Below are 17,822 nucleotides of genomic sequence, written 5' to 3'. Positions count from 1 at the left end.
GGGCTGTCCCGCGCGGAGCCTGACCCGCGGAGACCGCGCCCTCGCCCCTCCCCGGCGCTTTCCCCTCCCCGGCGGCTGGCGGAGGCCGCAGGCTCTCCGCCGAGGGAGCGCTGCCGGCCACCAGCCGCGGGCCCAGCCCGGCGCGGCGTGCTCCGGCGCGGGCGCAGGCAGCGCGGAGGACGGACCGCGGCCGAGCGCGGCAGGGCCCCGAGGTGGCGCCGTGCGTGGCGGGGGGCGGATGGAGCTGGTCGCAGGCTGCTACGAGCAGGTCCTCTTCGGGTTCGCCGCGCGGCCCGCCGAGGTAACGAGGGAGGGAAGGAGGGTGGGCGAAGCGCGCGCGGCAGCCGTTAGCTGCGCCCTAACGGCCGGCCACCCGCCAACCCCCTCCTGAGGGGAGGTGCCCCGTTACTTACCGACTCGTCTCTCCGCGGCCGCGGGGCCGGGCGCCGCGTGGGCTTTTAAAGCGCCGCGGGGGCGGGGCAGCTCTCCCGCAGCCTCAGGCTCGGCCCCTCGCTGCTGGCGCGGGGTGTGGGAGAGGCCCACGGACACGCCGCTTGCCCGGCCCGGAAGGCGGGAAGGGCTCCCGGGAGCTGCGGATCCTTGGAGCTGCGGGAAGCGGCCGGCCGCGTGGGTGCAGGGGGCTGTGGTGCTAGCTCGTTCCTCTCAGCGCAGAGCTGAGAATAAACAGCTGCGCAGGGGATGGATGCCACATTGTCGCGGGGGGCCGGTGCCAGGTGGAAGGCGTGTCTCCAGCCTGCGATGGTGGAAAAAGGGAGAATCCGCCTTCCTTCTCCATGAGATTTATCTCTGTGCAGATAACTTTTTGACATACAGCTTCATCTAAGCCCAACACTGATTACAGGAGGCGGTTTGCACACATAAATAATTCGGACTAATCTCCTGACAGCACATTAACTCAATAAGGTCCCATTATGCTTATAGCTAAGTATAATTCCTTTGCATTTTACACATATACTTTTTCAGGTTTGGCCTTTTTAAAAAAAAAAAAAAATTACAGGATGATGAAGTTGAAGCTCACTATGGTAAGCTTCAGAAAGACCTGTTTGTTTTGTATTTCATTTACAGTCCTGGACGGTTGTCCCTGATTTTACACATCATGCCCACTCTGCCTCATTGTCAGCAGTAGCAGTGAATAACAGATATGTGGTCACTGGGAGCAGAGACGAGACAATCCAAATCTACGACATGAAAAAGAAGATAGAACATGGGGCACTGCTGCAGCACAATGGTAAGGCAGCTTTTCTTCATAAAAAGCATTAATGATAGAAACTTATAGCTGAAGAAGTGGCCCTTGCCAGAAGAAGAAAATTGTTTTTTTTTTTTTATAAGTCTTTAATAGTAATGGCATTGCAGTCATGATGGTCTGATGATACAAGCAAGGTAAGCTTTTGAGCATAAAAATCCAAAAATCATTTTGGGTATTAGCCCACAAATATAGCTGCTTCTTCCAATTATTTTTAGTTTTAACTGTTTAAGAAGTTATGGCCCACAAATGGCTCGTGAGCCATTTTTGTTCTACCAGGACAATTTATCTAGAGCATGCCTATTCCCAACAACCATCTTTCCCAGTGTCCTTGTCCTGTCACAGACATACATGAGCCACACAAAAGAGAGAGTTTGTGTGTGAGAGCAGGCTGCTGCTGCCAGAAGAGTTAACCTGGTACATTTCCCACGTTATATGCCTCTTCAATTACAGCTGTGTAATACATCAGTTAATGGCCGTCCAAATAAACATGTTTGGGTCATTCGTAGCTCAATCCTGATTGTCCTTTTTCCCCTGATAACTAAGAAGAAATACCTGGAGCTAGACCGAATATGGTACCTGTGCGTTCAACTCACGTATGATAAGTCTGGTGCTTATGGGAAGCAGCATGTGCAGTAAATTCAGCTGTGTGTCAAGAGCAGGGCTTTGACATAGGAGCATTCCTTATCACTGATAGAAGCTCTTGTGTTACCCACGCCACAGTGGTTGAGTACTGCTGTTTCAGGGAACGGACCAGATGGAGTTCAGACGTGTATGGCTATAGGGGGGCTGATAGAGCACATCAGTGATTGAATATAACAAGAAAATTTGGGGATTTTGTAAAGAAATACTTAGGAAATAATTCAGATTTTTCCCAGGGTAGGGTAGTAGCTGGCATGTTTTGATGCTAGAAGCTTCTCTTTTAATTCATACGTTCTCTGTGTGATAAGTGTTCAGTATGTACAACATTGTTAATAGCTCTGGTTTGTATTTCTAGGCACAATAACTTGTTTGGAGTTCTACGGTACTGCACATCTACTGAGTGGGGCTGAAGATGGACTAATTTGTATCTGGAATACAAAGAGATGGGAATGCCTGAAATCCATTAAAGCACATAAGTGAGTTTCTTAAATCTGCATATTCACGTACATTTTCATGTTTATTTTCCTTGTAAATAATACATGTGGCTAATACGTTGTTTTGTTTTTATCAGGGGGCACGTGACATCTTTTTCTATTCATCCTTCTGGGAAATTAGCTTTGTCAGTAGGAACAGATAAAACATTAAGGTGAGTCGAATCTGATGAAGGAATGCTGAGATTCATAATTCAGTAACTCTTAGTAAATTAGTATAAGCAACAATTCCCTGTTGGGATTAGACCGTGCAACACTGATAAAACATATTTGGACATCAAATGGTTCAAAGATCCGTTGGTTTGTCTTTTTAAGTTCTCGGTACCAGCAATATTTTAAAGTGTTTCAAAAATTGTCCTTACTGTTCCTAGGTTCTTGTTGTGCTCTGACTCTTTATAGTCACTTGTAGATGTATAAATACATTTGCATTTTGGAACACAATTTGTTTAAACTTCTGAAAGGTGTCAGGTTTTGTTTAGTGTGAGAAAAGTAATTTTTCACCTGGAGTGTGTACATGTTGCTGTCTATATGTGTTTTAAATATATAAAATGCTATCTTAACAGTACAAATTGGTATTGGGCTCCTTTTGGGCTCTGCATTGCAAACAGTGGTGTATAAAATAAATATCACAAATTTAGCCTTATAGTGTGCAAGCGATATATGAAGTCATCATTTTCTCTTGCATTAAGAAGGCAGTAAAATGCATAGACATGCTTAAAAGCTTCCTTTGGATGCCTCATGTCAGCAGATAGGACTTCAGTTTCACTGTGCTGTTTTTAACCAGAATGCACATTATCTATTATTGTCTTTCAGAACTTGGAATCTTGTAGAAGGACGATCAGCCTTTATCAAAAACCTGAAGCAAAGTGAGTTTATCAGTCTAAATCCACTAAAAAAGTGGAATTAGATAGTTTTATTTTTTGTGTAAAGAAAAGTAGACTGAATTAATCAACAAGTCAATTGCAAGGAACTTTCACAATGTCTTTTTTGCACATGCAGGCAAGCATGTGTAAGCTTATGTCCTTAATAATAATCATTTACCAAAAGGAAAACATAGTGACACTAAATTAAATTTTTTTTTCCTTGAAATTTGATGTCAGGACATTTGAATAAATGTGTTTTGTTTGGTTTTTCTTTATACACCTCTTATAATCAGAAATAAACATTTAAGTCCATAGTTTTATTTGTCTATTCTAGCTTATTTGATTTTTTTCCTGAATTTTTCTCAGGTTTACATAGAAAACAGTGTCTAGCAGCTTCTAAAGATTCTTACTTTTAGATTCTCATGCAATATAGAGTGCAAAAAACCTGTGCACATGTGTATACAAATGTATCAATGTATACAGATGCCCACATAATTAAATGGTCCCCTGATGGAGAGAGGTATGTGACCGTGATAACAAATAAAGTGGATATCTACAAACTTGACACAGCTTCAATCACTGGCACTATCACAACAGAGAAGAGAATTTCTTCACTTAGATTTATTACAGTAAGTACAAAAAAGAAAGGTGCTGGGAAATTAACTGGTTTGAAACACGTGAAATCACACTTGCATTTCTTTTTTCCCATTCCAAGGATTCTATCCTTGCCATAGCTGGAGATGATGAAATTGTAAGGTTCTACAGCTGTGACTCTCAAAAATGCCTGGGTGAATTTAAAGCTCATGAAAACAGGTATTCTGTATTTGTTTACTATTTAAAAATTTATGGCAATACTGAGTACTCAGTAAAGTTCAATGACTTGTAATGTTCAGCATATTTTACTATTGTTTTTGTTTTAGTATAAAAAGTAAATTTATTTATGGGCTAAATTCCAAATTTGGGACAGACTTGTTTGTTTTTAGTATGAGCACAAGTACTGTGCTGTCCATGCACATTACAAAAACAACAGGGTATAGAATTAGAAATATTACAGTTCTAAATTTATGAGCGAGTGTGTGTGTAAAACTGCACGCACACGCACGCAGAGGTACACACTTCTTTGTGTGTGGTCTATGCATTTGTGAAATTGAGTACCAGCATTTTCCTGCAAGACCATCTAAAGAATGTTTAGCCAGTCTTTACAGATTCTGACTCTTTAGAATGCTTACATAAAACAAACCAGTTGTACTCAGTCCAGACGATAGGAGGGCAATCACATATTCTCTGTTGTTGTCGTCATCAAATACCAAACATTTGTCGAAATGCTGCTTTTAATTCATCAAAACACAAAAGCATTAGCTGAAATGTCATTGATGTGGTTAATAGTGTGTGCTTAAAAGTATTAAAGTGTTCTGAATTGAATCCTAACAAGCCTAGCAAAGGCAAGTGTTCCTAGTGTAAATGACGGCACTCAAAACAGATTACTGTTCCACGTTCCTGCCTGTCATTTGTGGGTTTTCTGTTCAAACTGATTTTTAGACTGTTGCCTATTCATCTTAGATTTCTGTCAGCTTACTGTTCTGAAGTGAACTGCCATGCTATAAAGTAACAAAGTATTACATTTTCTTCACAGAATAAAAGATATCTATAGTTTTGAAAGAGAAAGACAACGTGTTATTGTAACTGCATCCAGTGATGGTTACATTAAAATGTGGAATCTGGATCTTAATAAGGTTGGTCTATTAAACTGCTTGTTACATTTATGGAAAAATATCAGACAACCAAAATTGCAGACAGTTCTGTTACAAAGATTAATTTTAAATCACTGAGGAAATTTTACTTGAAATCTGGATGTCTTGATCTTCCTCCACGTTATGTTCAGTAGAGATGTATATGTCTATGCACATATTTTTATGCACTTGTATACTTTTGTATCTTTGTAATTTTTTTTAAACAAACTATAAAATCTGATGACATTATGGAGATCTCATCTCCTCTATGCTTCCCTTCAGACCTACCTGGCCAGACTTATGACTATCTAATCAGTTATATATGTTCTAAGGACTGCTGTGAATTTTTGTGATGTTGATGACTGTTGCTACTCTTTTAAAAACACAAACTCTATGGTTTGAGGCGGGGGGTGGTTGTTCATGTAGAGGGGAAAAAAGTTGTCCTTTTGAAAAATTCAAACACATTAATGTACTGGGTACTTTTATTTCCTGTATTTTCAAACAGTTCTGAGTAGCACCGTTCAACAAGGAATCAGGTCTTATCTTTAAAGTTTCCCATGTTTATTGTTTGCTCTGGGGTTTGTCTTTTAAAATCAGAATTAGATTTTTTTAATTTATTGCCTAGTAATAAAGGATCTACTATATTCCACTGTAAATATCTTGAATAGTTCAAATAAATATCTCTCAACATTTATACGCTTTATATATCTCATCTGAATTTGCCTGTTTTTAATTTCACCCCCTCTGACTATTTTTATACTTCTAAGTGCAGTAGTGAAAATCCCTCTTTTCCCTTCACCTCAAATTTCTGTTCTTGTACATAAATAACATAGTGATTGAGGAACTCTTTACCTTTCTCTGTAACATTGTCTTTATTTTGACCAAATGTGTGATTTTCTTCCTGTGCAGGCAAAATTTTGTAAAACTTTGTGTAACTGTGTGGGCGGCTCTGTCCAGCTCTGTGAGGCAGAATATCCTAATACAAGTAGTTTCTGATGGGTTGATGCTGTTATGCTGCTGCACATGTCTTTGTGACACTTTATCCCCTGGTATCTGTAATAGGATATTTGCTCACGTATTCCCAGAGCTGACTGATACAATTGCAGTTAAGCAAATTGAAACACACTCTGAAGAGTTACTTTTAATCAGCAGCCTTGTCTTTGTGAGGGAGAAAAGGAATCTGATGCAATAACTTAATTCAAATTATTTTAGCTGTACCAAAAAATACCTATTACTCTGGAGAAACTTCTGAAACCATTAACAATTTTTTTTTTGTGGGTCTATGACTCATCTAGTTATTCCTCATGTTAAAATTACCCCCATGTGCCTGAAACCCAGTGATCTTGCTTAACAAGTTCTTAAAGCCATTGGGAGTTTTTTGTAAAACCCCCACAGAGGAAAGGTATCAGGAACAGGACTGTAACAATGTAACCATTAACCAGTATACAGCCTCTAGTTCTAAACATGGTTAGGCACCAGAAATGAAGTGGAAGGTGGTCAGTAAGATACTTTCTCACTTCAAACACTTCGGTCAATTTAAACAGAAATAAAATAATGTTTAATTAATCTTTTTCTATATTATCTTCAGATTAAAGATGTGCCGTCTTTACTGTGTGAAGTCAATACCAAAGCTAGGCTGACATGTCTCGCAGTATGGCTTGACCAAGCTTCAGAAATGAAAGAAAATTCTGATAAAGCTGCAACATCATCTCAAGGTAACATAACTGTGTGTATTTTCAGTTGTTAATGTGACTGTGAAATGGAATATACTAAGTGGGAGGTTTTTACTATATGGATTGGAAAAAGTTTTGGTGTCTTGAAGAATTGGGGATATGACGCTGGCAAGTGATACAGATACCCTTACCAATCTGATAGTGTCTCAAGCCTGCATGTATGTTGGAGGACATAAGCCTCTTTTCACTTTTATTATATCAAAGTTTTATTTCTCTTTGCTGAAATAACATACTGAGGAAGCCACTGTGAAGCTTTTGAGACAGATAAGAAAAGAATAAACAGTTTGATAGAACTGCATGTCTTGTTTTCCTATAAACAAAATCAGGTCTGAGGCCATTGTAGTTGAGCAAACTTAGGAAGTCTGGCTCAGTAATTTTTTTTTTTTTTTTACTGTTGTTTTCCTGTATCGTAATCTATTTACATACTTGATCTTTCTGGTTTCCTATCACAGGCAAAACTAGCATAAATGGCACATTCCACTGTAAATAAAAAATCATTTATAACCGCTTTTTTTAAATGAGATACAAATAAGTCTCTGTGCCATTTTAGACTACAAAGACTGGACATAAATATCAGTGTGAATAATTTCTTGCCTTTTTTTCAGCAAATGAAGATGAAAAATCATCAATAGTCAGGAAAAACAAATTTCATTGTACTGATAAAAGTAATAAAAGAGCAAAAAGAAAGAGAAAAATTACTCCAGAGAAGCAAAAACTGGAAGCTGCACTGCAAAAGAAGAAAAAGAAATGGAATAGCTCAGCATGAAGGCAGCTACTTTCTCTCCAGAATAATAAGTAAATGCTGATGTTGCTGTAGTTTTTATAAGGATGTAAACCTCTGACAGGACATATACCTCTGAACTGATCTGTTGTTTAAAAGTAATGAATGTTTTTACCCTAATAAATTGACTGATCATTCTGGGAAGTAGCAAAAGAGATGGCAACTTTTCCTAAGTGACTGAGGCAAAAATAAATTCGTAATATTTAATGTTCATATTTTTCTATTAACAATAGCATACACTTTTTAACTGGCTCTGAAAAAGCCAGCTAAAATGATAAAAATAGCTGCATGTCTCAGTTACATTTTTGTCTCACTTAAATGCATATTAAAAATATGTACACTTTTTAATTTTAGTGTTGGAAAAGTTACTGTTCATTTGACTCAAAATATGATCTGTCTTTGTCATGCATTACTTTTCCTACTGTAAGAAGGAACATGTTAAAATTACTTAAAATATGATGATCACATTCCATTGATACATTCACAGAAAATCACACTCTCTAGTTCTTGACATGGACTTACACAGAGTTTATAAGCAAAATGTTTGGGTTTTTTACTGTGTCCATACTTCATGTATTTAATTTTTTTTAAAGTCTTTGCACCCATGGTTCACATGATTGAAATCTTTCGTTCAGAATGTGATACATATTTTTAGGTGGAAGAGCTTATATCAAAAAGGTTTTACCTTCTCTTCCTCCTTCTCATAGTATTTTTTCAAGTCCTTGATCTGAGCTGTGTTGTTAAAAAAAAAAATTATCTAACATTTGGAATGTTTCTCATGCTGATAAAATGTCACCCATCTGTTTTGCACTTAAACAAAAAGTGAATTCCTGACCTTCTCAGTCAGTGGAAACAGGATTTTATCCTAAGTCTTATTGCAAGTATACAGTGGGAAAAACAAAGTTGAGCTGGAGAGAACAAGGTCAAATAGCTGTACTAAATGTTCTCTTTATTTCTTGTAAGGCATTTTAATGTTCTTTTCTGCACTACCAGAGTAGTAGTCATTATTTCTTCTGTTTTCAAAGAGTAATTGGAATTATGCTTTATTCTGATTCACTTTAGTAATAATCTGTTCCTCCTTATTTGTGTAGCAAGAGAAAAGGTAGAGAAAATCAGAAAAAAGATTGAGCCAAATCTGGAGGGAGGAATGCAGGCTGTCTTAGGGATGTAAAATAGGATATAACTCCGGCTCATCTCTGCGTATGCTCTGACACTGAAACAAAGTGAGCATCATTGGTGCTGTTACGAGATTGTTCATGTCACAATGGCAGTGTTTTCTTGGAGGTGGGTGTCTGTATTTATCTTCTGTAACTGTTTCCCTTATCTAGATAAATGATCACAACCCCTTGTCTGAATATTCAGTATAGTTGTTTTATATGAGCTCAGTTTAATTCAACATTAAAGGGATTTCGATTGTACTTTATTTTGAACTTACACAGCTTTTAACTTTAATAATACCCTGAAGGTGTGTGTACACACACACACACATGCAAATAATATAGGACTTCAAACAGTTTGTGGACTTGGCAGGAAAGGTACCAAATCAGATTTTTAATTGATAACAAGGCTCCTGTAGTAAATATAGGACTTAGTATAAGCTTAAATAAGAGAATTGTGTGAAGTGTTTTCACTTGTAAAGTGTTATGTCTGTTTTATAGTGCTTATCTTACATCTGTTCTTGACAAAATGGCTGCCACTACTAAAACAGTTTTTATTGTTTGAATTTTTAAGAACATGAGCTCATGGCCATGGACGCCACAATTACAGAAGCAAGCTCTCATAAGCACCAGGAAAAATCCAGTCTGCACATAACTTTAAGAATTAAGAAGTAAAAATTCCACAGAATTTTGGTTCTAAGGTTTAGACTTACAAGTAAATATTAGACATCTGTAAAAATCCTAACTCCCTGTGTAGTAGCAAAGAATTAGGCATCTCATGAGGCTCGGAACAATTTGTGAACTGGAGACAGAGAAGACAACTCCTAACAGCTTTTAAGGTGAAATACAGAAACAGTCCTGAGAGGAGAACTCATATTTTCTATACCTTGAATGAATGCTCAGCTACTAACCAGTACTTGGCAATTTTGTTGTTGTTGTTTCCTTGTGCACATCTCCTTTGCAGCATGTTTTCCATTCTAGTTTTCAGGGAACCGCTTAGAATGATAGAGGGGAGGCAGCAGTGCAGAGAGAGAGGAGATGTCAGTGGTGAGAAAGCTCTTCCTGTGTCTGAAAGGGTGAGTGTGCGTGACACCAGTAGAGTAGATGAAGCCATCGCTGGATGAAACAGCAGCCTAGCGAGCAGCATGTCAGCTGAGCCCCAGGTGAGTTCAGCAGCTCTGGCAGCTGTGGATTTCGTCCAATTTTCCTGCTTCCCCTCTTGGGGAACCCCAGTGCTGGACTACAAAGCAGAGCCCAGTGAAACTTGAACCTCATAGCCATTACATAGCTTGAACACAAAAGGGAACCCCATCCAGTATAGCTTAGGTCTGTGTGGGTTGTGGCACTTTTCAGGGAGATAGGAGATCTCTATTTAAATCACTTAGGCCAACAAGGGAATTAAACTACTTTCCGCTTTCTGACCATTAGGCTTATTCATAAAGATGGGAAAATTTCAAAAGCAGCTAGAGAAAGCTGCATTTTGCAGAAAGCGCAGACCTCTGATGTTTTGTACCTTCTGTTATGAAGAGGAACTGAAGCCCCTCAGCTCAGGGACCTGGCTGGAGGAGTGCTCTTACCTTTCTGTATGGTTAAATGTCTCTGGGAGGTAAGTGCATAGGCAACTGGAATAAATCATGCAGCACAATTTACCTGAAGAAAGCTAGTTTCAGCACTTGAAAAAAGAAAGTTTATCTTTGTAGACAGTTATAAACATCTCCACATTTTTTCCAGATTAAAAAAAAATGCAAAATGTTTTCTTTACAAGATGTTTTCCATCTCCCACTGTTGCCTAACTTCTACAACAGAAGACTCCTTTTTCTGTTGCACTAGCTGTGCTTGTAATTTGAAGATTATAGCAATCCTCTACATCTTCCATAAAAGGGCTATACTGAAGTTACTGATCAAAGCTAGAAGTGGCCTGTAGGCTGCCCAGAGTTGTAGCTCATGCCACACCAAAAACCAACCCCAAATTCTCAGCTGTACCACATACCCACACTACAGGACTAGGATAGATTGGGTGCACACGAATGCAGTTATGAGGGAGCTTTGCCCCTCGCTGAACAAGCACACAAAACCTTGCCTGCACTCAAGTCTCTCCTCATTTGTAGGCACCCGGGCTTGCTCGGGCATCCTCGATACCCCCCCCGCCGGGGCCGGGGGAGTTACTCGCAGCTCTGCAGGTAGGCTGCGGGATGCACCCTACCCCGCCAGTTGTGGTTTTTTGGGGGTTTGTTTTGGTTTTGGGTTTTTTGGGGGGGTGGGGTTTTTTTTTAATTTCTTCTCTCAGAACAACCGGAAAAGGGAAGCTTTGGGCGGTGCGTTGCTCCCTCGCCTCCCCTTCCGCAGCCTGCTCCGCCCCGGGCTGCTGTGGAGCGGGGCCGCCGGGCAGGTGAGCGCCGCCTGCGTGCCCTCCCCGGCGGGGCGGCGGGACTGACCACGAAGTCCGCCTCGCCGCCCTTAGGGCTGCATTCCCAACAAATGGGTTTTCATCTCTTGGACTCGGTTTAGGGCTTAGGCTTTAGGCAGGCCTTGCTCGTGGAAAAGCCCCTCATGGCAAAATGCTATTTTTTTCCCCTAAAAAATTAAAGGATACTGATCTTCACCCCAATTTCTCTTCCAGTTTTCAGCATGGCAGTGGACTGGCTCGGCTTTGGCTACGCCGCCCTGGTGGCATCAGGAGGGCTCATTGGCTATGCAAAAGCAGGTACGGTGCGGGAAAGTGCGCCTCCCTCTCCCAGCGCGCCCCCTAATAACTTTTGTGAGCTGGGCGGCTTTTTACGAAAGCCTTCTATCTCGAAGTTCACGCGGATATAAAATTTATCAGTTTGTGCCATGTGCTGATAACTTGCTGCTGTTGGGGTGTGGTGCTTTTCGGGTTGAGTCGGTGCTTTGGGCTGATAAGCCCACAATCTGCTTTCTGGTGGATGCTGGTATCCTGCCTCTGCGTTGTGCTCTTTGCGCAAACTGACATAAGTTTGCTTCAGAAAGGCTTTTTCCCTGCTATTTTAAATATAAGCATTCTATAAATGTTCTGTATCTTCAAATGACATAAATCACCATTTTGTTTCCCTAGAGATTTAATCTCATTTTAATGTTTGATGGTAACAGTATACTGCAAGCTGCAGAGAGTTTTCAGAAGGATCCTTTCTCCAAGTAGAGCTGAACAATGCAAATCAGTCCTTAAACTTGTTCCTTTCCTGGGCTCTGCATCATAATCTTACCCTCTGACCTACTGCTTTCATTTCCTGACCTTTTTCTGAGTTTGCCCTCTTCTGGACAGAACTGTGGGTTCATCCCTGCTGCAATACTGTCTTGTTCAGCTTCGAAAATCCCTAAGCCATCTTAGTATTTGTGATATGAAGGTTCATTGCTGAAGTCAGTAAGAATCTTACCAGCGCATTTGACTACACAGATGCTAATGCCTGTTCCAGTCTGTTTTCTATTGGCTTGATTTATCCTTTGGGCTGTGAGTGGAGTTTAGGGCAGGAGCGACAATACTGAGAACTTAAGTAACTAATTGCATATGTATTTTTCTGAGGCCATTATGAAATGGTAGGTGTCTGTCTTATCCTTCGGTCCCAGATGGGAGGACATGGTCATGCTGAGGCAAGGGAATCCAGGTCACAGGATTTTTTGAACGGGGAACAGAAACTTGTATGGTGACTTGTAGGGAGGAAAAAAAAAAGCTATCGTATCCCTACTAATAACTTGGAGAAACCAAAAGAAAATGGAACTTTCATCCATAGAGCTAAGATGGTGATCTGTTCTTTTACAACCAGGTCTGTTTACCCACAAAGACAGTGGTCAGCAGTAGGTGCCTTGGGAAGAACATGAGAAGAGGGCAAGCAAAGAGTGATTGATTGATTGATTTTCTCTCTTCATTTAGTAAGTTCTCTGGGTCCCAGTGTTTTGAGACTCAGGAACTTCCTGAGCCAGAGGTGGTGTGGTTGTCCTAGTAAGTGCATGTGTCATAGCTGCTTAAACAATGCCTTGAGGTAAAATTCAAGGATATGACGGCCATTTCTTGGCTCCCAGGCTTGTGGAAAGAGTTGTAGCTACCACATGTTGGTTGCTAAACTGTATTCTGTGCAGAGCAGCCACTTACTAGAGTGTACATCTTTTCCTTGCACATGTACAAGAATATCTGGTGCTTTCTATCATCTTTATCTCTTGCTTTTTATACCAAAAGCAGGATCTGAAGCAATGTTACAGCTGCCTTGTTGATGACTGAAAAATGATTACTTTCTGGTAGCAATATGCAATCCTCCTGTAACATTGAGAGGAGATCTTTATCAGCTTAGCTTTGCAATCTCGAGTCTTTTAAAGGTGACCTGAAAAATGGAATATATAAAGAACCACCCTCAGTAGCATTAAGTCCTGAATTCTCCATTAGCCTTATTGAGGGCATTCACCACTCACAGTGGTCATGCCAGTTCATTACTTGATATAATCTATAAATCACCTATTTGGATGTGGTATCCTTTATCTTCTGGTAGCTTGGCATTATCATTTATACTGAGGACTTGATCCAAAGTTTAGGTGAGTCCAGGAAACCTTCTTCCAAAGTCTGCAGTTACCTTTGGATCAGATCTCAGGTGTACTTAAGAGATATGACCTCTCTTATTCAACTCCACTCTCTTCTTTGGCAACTCTTTATTTGTCTGTATGCCCTCCTGCCCAGTTCAATCCATGTGTCCTTTTTCTGATCTTAAACCCTTACTATATAATCCATCTACTTTACTGCCTCTCAAGAAATTCTGATATTACTGTGTTGAAACAACGTGCTTCAGTTTGCACAAAGAACACACCAATTCTTTTGTTTTTCTCGCCATTCTTTCCATCATAAATATATTAATGGCTTTGCTGTTAAAGAATTAAATACTAATGCTATTTGTATCTTATGCAAGAGTATTTGAATGTGTTTCTTGGGGCAGATCAGCATGGTCTTAATATTTTAAAAGAAAAAAACCTCTCTAATCTGCTTTATAACAATGAATGCCCATTTTTTTGTTGTTGTTGTTGTTGTTGTTGTTGTTGATGTTTTACAAAACAGATAAGCTGATGAGCAAGTTTATTTCTGAGCTTCTAATAAATGCATTATCTTTTACTTATTCAGGTAGCGTCCCATCGCTAGCTGCTGGCCTTTTCTTTGGGAGTTTGGCTGGACTGGGTGCCTATCAGCTGTCACACAATCCAAATAATGTTTGGATTTCTCTGAGTAAGTAATTAAAATTTTAATTAGAAGGGATTGTATTTCCCCTAAAATAAGGGGATACTTAAAATGAGTACCTAAAAGTCTTTGCAGAAGAGTTAAACTGATGGTGTTATAAATCTAGTTTCAATCCCACCTTTAAACTTGTGTTTTAGTGAAAAATCTCCATTAGTGGCCGAACTCCACTGCTCTCCCTGGAATGTGAACTGTTAGCATTACTCAATTATTTTTTTAAAGCATGTGTTGAGAATGCATATTGAAAACTGCTTGTCTTGGTGTGTCTTGCTCAGTGATTTCTCACTACATTCCTGCATCCCTTTTGCAAGAAGTATAAAGTGCTTTGGGTAATAGTTCAAACTTACATTTTTGTTCCTTTTCTACAACAGGAGAGTAAAATATCTGTTATTTATTATTAGAGTTTGTCTTCTGAACATCAAAAAACCTACAGGTTGTGAAGGAAAATGTGTGCTAGGATGAAGTGAAACTTACGTGATTTTAAAAAAATAATCAAACCAAACACCATTATGTCACATCCTTCAGCAAAATAAAAATCAAATAAGTATTTTGTGTTTAAAAACTTGTATGTAGTATGGTGTGAATCTCCAAAATGCAATTTTTGTCTTTCTGCCATTTACCATTAGAGCTCAGGGTTGTGATCAAGTTAGGATGGTTATCACCTATCACTTTAACCTGTGCGTGCCTAAAGCTCATGCCAGTTGCAAAATAACATGACTTGAACTTTTCTCATTTGCTAATAAGTTAGGGTACCTTGCAGTTGAAGTGGGCTGAGAAAATCTATGTAGATAATTCCTGTAGCTCAGCTGATGCCTGACACTTGTTAGGCTGCTGTATCTCACGTGCTTGTGAGCATGTGTTTTATGTAATCTTTTGGCCAGTATTTGTGTCAGTAGTATCCTATCCTCTCCATTCCTTATCTGTAGAAGACATCAGTGCATGACAGTTCTTTAGCACTAGCTGTGTTTCAGTCCCCAGGGTTGGCTGAATTGGTGCCTGCCACCATGCATCTGTCTTGTACTGCCGTGTTTGAAGGATCATAGTGCAAGGGGAGTGCTAGTAAGTTGATGTCTGACCTTTGTGTGTCCTCTTTCTGGCTGGATCCTACTTTCAGCATCCTGCAGGAGGCTGGAGCATTTCAGGAAGTGTGATTCCCCTGCAGACTGCCCATACACCTAGCAGGTTATTTTATTATTGCTGAAAATGGCAGAGATTGTGATTGGCTTATTTTTATATATGACAAATATGTGGAATTATAAAGGTGTTGCATGCGTGGGGAGAAGCAAGCTTCAGTAATGCCATTTCTTCTTCCTTCTTCTCAGAACTGGAGCTTCCCTTCTCCTTGACTTCAAGAAGCTAACTGTGGAGAGTCACTGCTTAGTTAGTGCTTTAAAGAGCTGCCACTGACTATAGCATTTCTTCACTGAAGCAGTGACATAGCATCGAGCTCTTTGATATGTGAAAGTCAGAAGTGAAAGGGGAAGGCCCAGTGTTTCTCTCCACTTCAGCATTGTCTACAGTGCAGTCCACTTCCACATCTACTGGATAGGTCAAAAGCTGTGCGTGGTCAAGCCTAAATAACGGGAATAAGCTGCAAATACAGCAAGCTTAAGAGGAGTGAGACAAAGTATTTTCCCAAATATGAGAGACAGTCAGATAGATTTCTATAATTCAGTAGTATATGGAGTCTTTTCCTCCTTTTCATGCTTTAAAGTTTTTGGAGAAGGTGTGTTCTACTGCTGTTTTAGACAAAATTACATTTAGTGAGGTGTGCATATTTTGAAGACTGGCTACTGACTAGAGCTTGAGACATTTGAATACTGAAATATTTTAGTTCTTTCTTGTGTGTTAGACTGTGGTCCTAGTCTCTTACGTATCTCCTTACATGAGATTGCTAGATGTCAGTGACAATATTTAGGGTGGTGTTAGGGAGGAAGGATGCCATGGCTACGATTGAAGATGAGCTGGGTCCTGCAGGACCAGTCATCACATAGAAGCAATGGTAGACGATAAAAGTGGTTGCAACAACGTGTTGTGTGTAGCTGTTACCACTAGGTAGCAGATGCATGCTAAGGATTTAATCAGTATGTTTTCCTTATAGTTTTCTTAGCATTCAGTCTTTCTTTGAGATACAGTGTTCCAGGGATTGCCCTTTCTATGTTACTGGCTCAGTGAAACTACCTGGCTCCTGTCTCTATGTCAAGTGGTCAGGGTCGATAGCTTTGACCTTCTGATCTGAGTGGAAGGTGGTGCAGGGCTGAAATGGATTGGTAATGCTTAGCACTTACGTAGCATGCTTCCCTTTTGAAGTCTTTTGCAAACATAAATTAGTTAATTCTCAGAACATTACTACAATTTAGACATGAAAATGCTCTCTCCCTTTTACCAGAAGTGGAGGAATTATGTGCACAGGTTTAGTGATTTGCCTGTGCACAGGGAAGGAGTGAGTTCCAGAGCAGTGTAGCATAGATTACTTCCAGTCTCCAAAGAAGCACATTTTGACAAAGAAATTTGAGGAGTGTGTGCAGAAGCATATGGAGTGCACTGTCTGCTACAACTTGATTTAGAATATTTACTCTTCATGTACTGAGGCATTCCAAAGTTTACACAATTTATTGACTCTTTTAGTCCATCACATGAAATAACCCTGTTTCACTTTTTACTTGATGCTACTGCTTCTCTCTGTTCTGTTAGTTTTGAATTGTAGCATCTCTCTCACACATGCATCTCTGCTGACTGGACTGTATCATCTCTCATTTAAGTTACATCTGGAACACTGACTGCCATCATGGGGACAAGATTTTACAACTCTGGAAAATTTATGCCTGCAGGGCTAATTGCTGGTGTCAGGTATAACACAATATACTTTTTTTTTTTTTTTTTAAAGACCTCCTATGTGTGATTTCTTATTTGCTTAATTAAACTGAGATGGAGTGAATCATATTTTGTGTATCTTTTTTGTTTCCATGCACCAGTTACATGGGAAGTATTTGAAAATGAATTGACAAATAATTGTTTAATTCTGTGTTTTTCCCCCTTATACAGTTTGCTAATGGTTGGAAGATTAGCACTGAAGATGGTGGAAAAGCCCCATGATAAGTAACTGTCCATTTTACAGTTTAATATCTGGATAAGGAAACCTGATAATGACGTTGCATGAATGCAGAAGCAAGAAGATGGAACAATTTTCTATATCAAGACAATTTTTTTCCTTTTTTTATATAAGGGGGAGTAGAATGATGGGACAGATAGTTCACATACAAAGTGCCATTTGTTTCAATGATGGGACAGATATTTTACATACAAGGTGCCATTTGTTTCAATGATCTGGTAGAGCTATTATTGTGTAGTGAGAAATTGGTCCTGGGTTTGATTTTTCCAGACAGATTTCAGTGTATTTTAACACTTCCAGTTTTTATATTCCAAAATATACTGCTGACACGTACGAAGCAGAGAGGACCTGTGATTAAGCAAGTATCCACAAAGAGGCAGCAGGAGTAATTGGCTAAATATAACAGTGTATCTCATACCTTTCATGCTGAGTATTACAGCACGCTTTACCTGTTGTATTCTGAGTTGATACACCATGTCTGTATAATACCAAACAGATCTTAACCTTTTTATTGTGAAGTGATGCTAACATGTTGCCTTTCTACAAGTAAAATCTGTTACAAACCTTTATTTGGCATGTTTTTGTATCCTTTCTGTGTGTATGGGGGTAGGGTTTGTTTTTTTTTTTTTTACCTTCTTGTTTTCTTCTCACTGGAAGTCTTTGCAGTGAACTGTTAGTATCCAAGTGCTGTCTTTCAATGATATTTAAAAATCACTTTTTAAATGGAGGGGCAGAAGATTAAATTAGGGGCCTTCATTAACACTGCATAAAACAGTTGTTGGAAAGGAACTTACTCTGTGGATTAATTTAGCAAGATCTGTG

The 17,822-nt window shown here is 39.7% G+C and overlaps 2 protein-coding genes across 5 annotated transcripts; both read left to right on the top strand.

The window, feature by feature from the left end:
* The first annotated feature begins 238 nt into the window (after positions 1-238).
* PAK1IP1 (PAK1 interacting protein 1) lies at positions 239-7,852 on the top strand. 2 transcript variants are annotated; one of them, XM_050892118.1, is made up of 10 exons: positions 239-301; positions 1,087-1,249; positions 2,262-2,382; positions 2,478-2,552; positions 3,211-3,263; positions 3,744-3,889; positions 3,976-4,073; positions 4,894-4,993; positions 6,579-6,705; positions 7,329-7,852. In XM_050892118.1, the coding sequence occupies exons 1-10, from the start codon at positions 239-241 to the stop codon at positions 7,487-7,489; spliced, it is 1,107 nt and encodes a 368-aa protein (XP_050748075.1). In that variant the 3' UTR covers positions 7,490-7,852. The 2 variants fall into 2 exon arrangements, with proteins under 2 accessions (XP_050748075.1, XP_050748076.1); XM_050892119.1 differs by lacking the exon at positions 239-301 and adding an exon at positions 590-627.
* Positions 7,853-9,642: 1,790 nt separating this feature from the next.
* LOC127013320 (transmembrane protein 14C-like) lies at positions 9,643-17,569 on the top strand. 3 transcript variants are annotated; one of them, XM_050892128.1, is made up of 5 exons: positions 9,643-9,824; positions 11,282-11,365; positions 13,778-13,879; positions 16,651-16,738; positions 16,934-17,569. In XM_050892128.1, exons 2-5 carry the CDS (start codon positions 11,290-11,292, stop codon positions 16,989-16,991), a joined length of 324 nt encoding a protein of 107 aa, XP_050748085.1. In that variant the 5' UTR covers positions 9,643-9,824; positions 11,282-11,289; the 3' UTR covers positions 16,992-17,569. The 3 variants fall into 3 exon arrangements, with proteins under 3 accessions (XP_050748085.1, XP_050748083.1, XP_050748084.1); XM_050892126.1 differs by lacking the exon at positions 9,643-9,824 and adding an exon at positions 10,001-10,267; XM_050892127.1 differs by lacking the exon at positions 9,643-9,824 and adding an exon at positions 11,033-11,050.
* Positions 17,570-17,822: the final 253 nt, after the last annotated feature.

The sequence above is a fragment of the Gymnogyps californianus genome, chromosome 2, assembly GCF_018139145.2.
Source record: "Gymnogyps californianus isolate 813 chromosome 2, ASM1813914v2, whole genome shotgun sequence".
NCBI lineage: Eukaryota > Metazoa > Chordata > Aves > Accipitriformes > Cathartidae > Gymnogyps > Gymnogyps californianus.
Note: the sequence above shows the minus strand (reverse complement) of the source record. Positions and strands in the feature narration are given on the sequence as shown.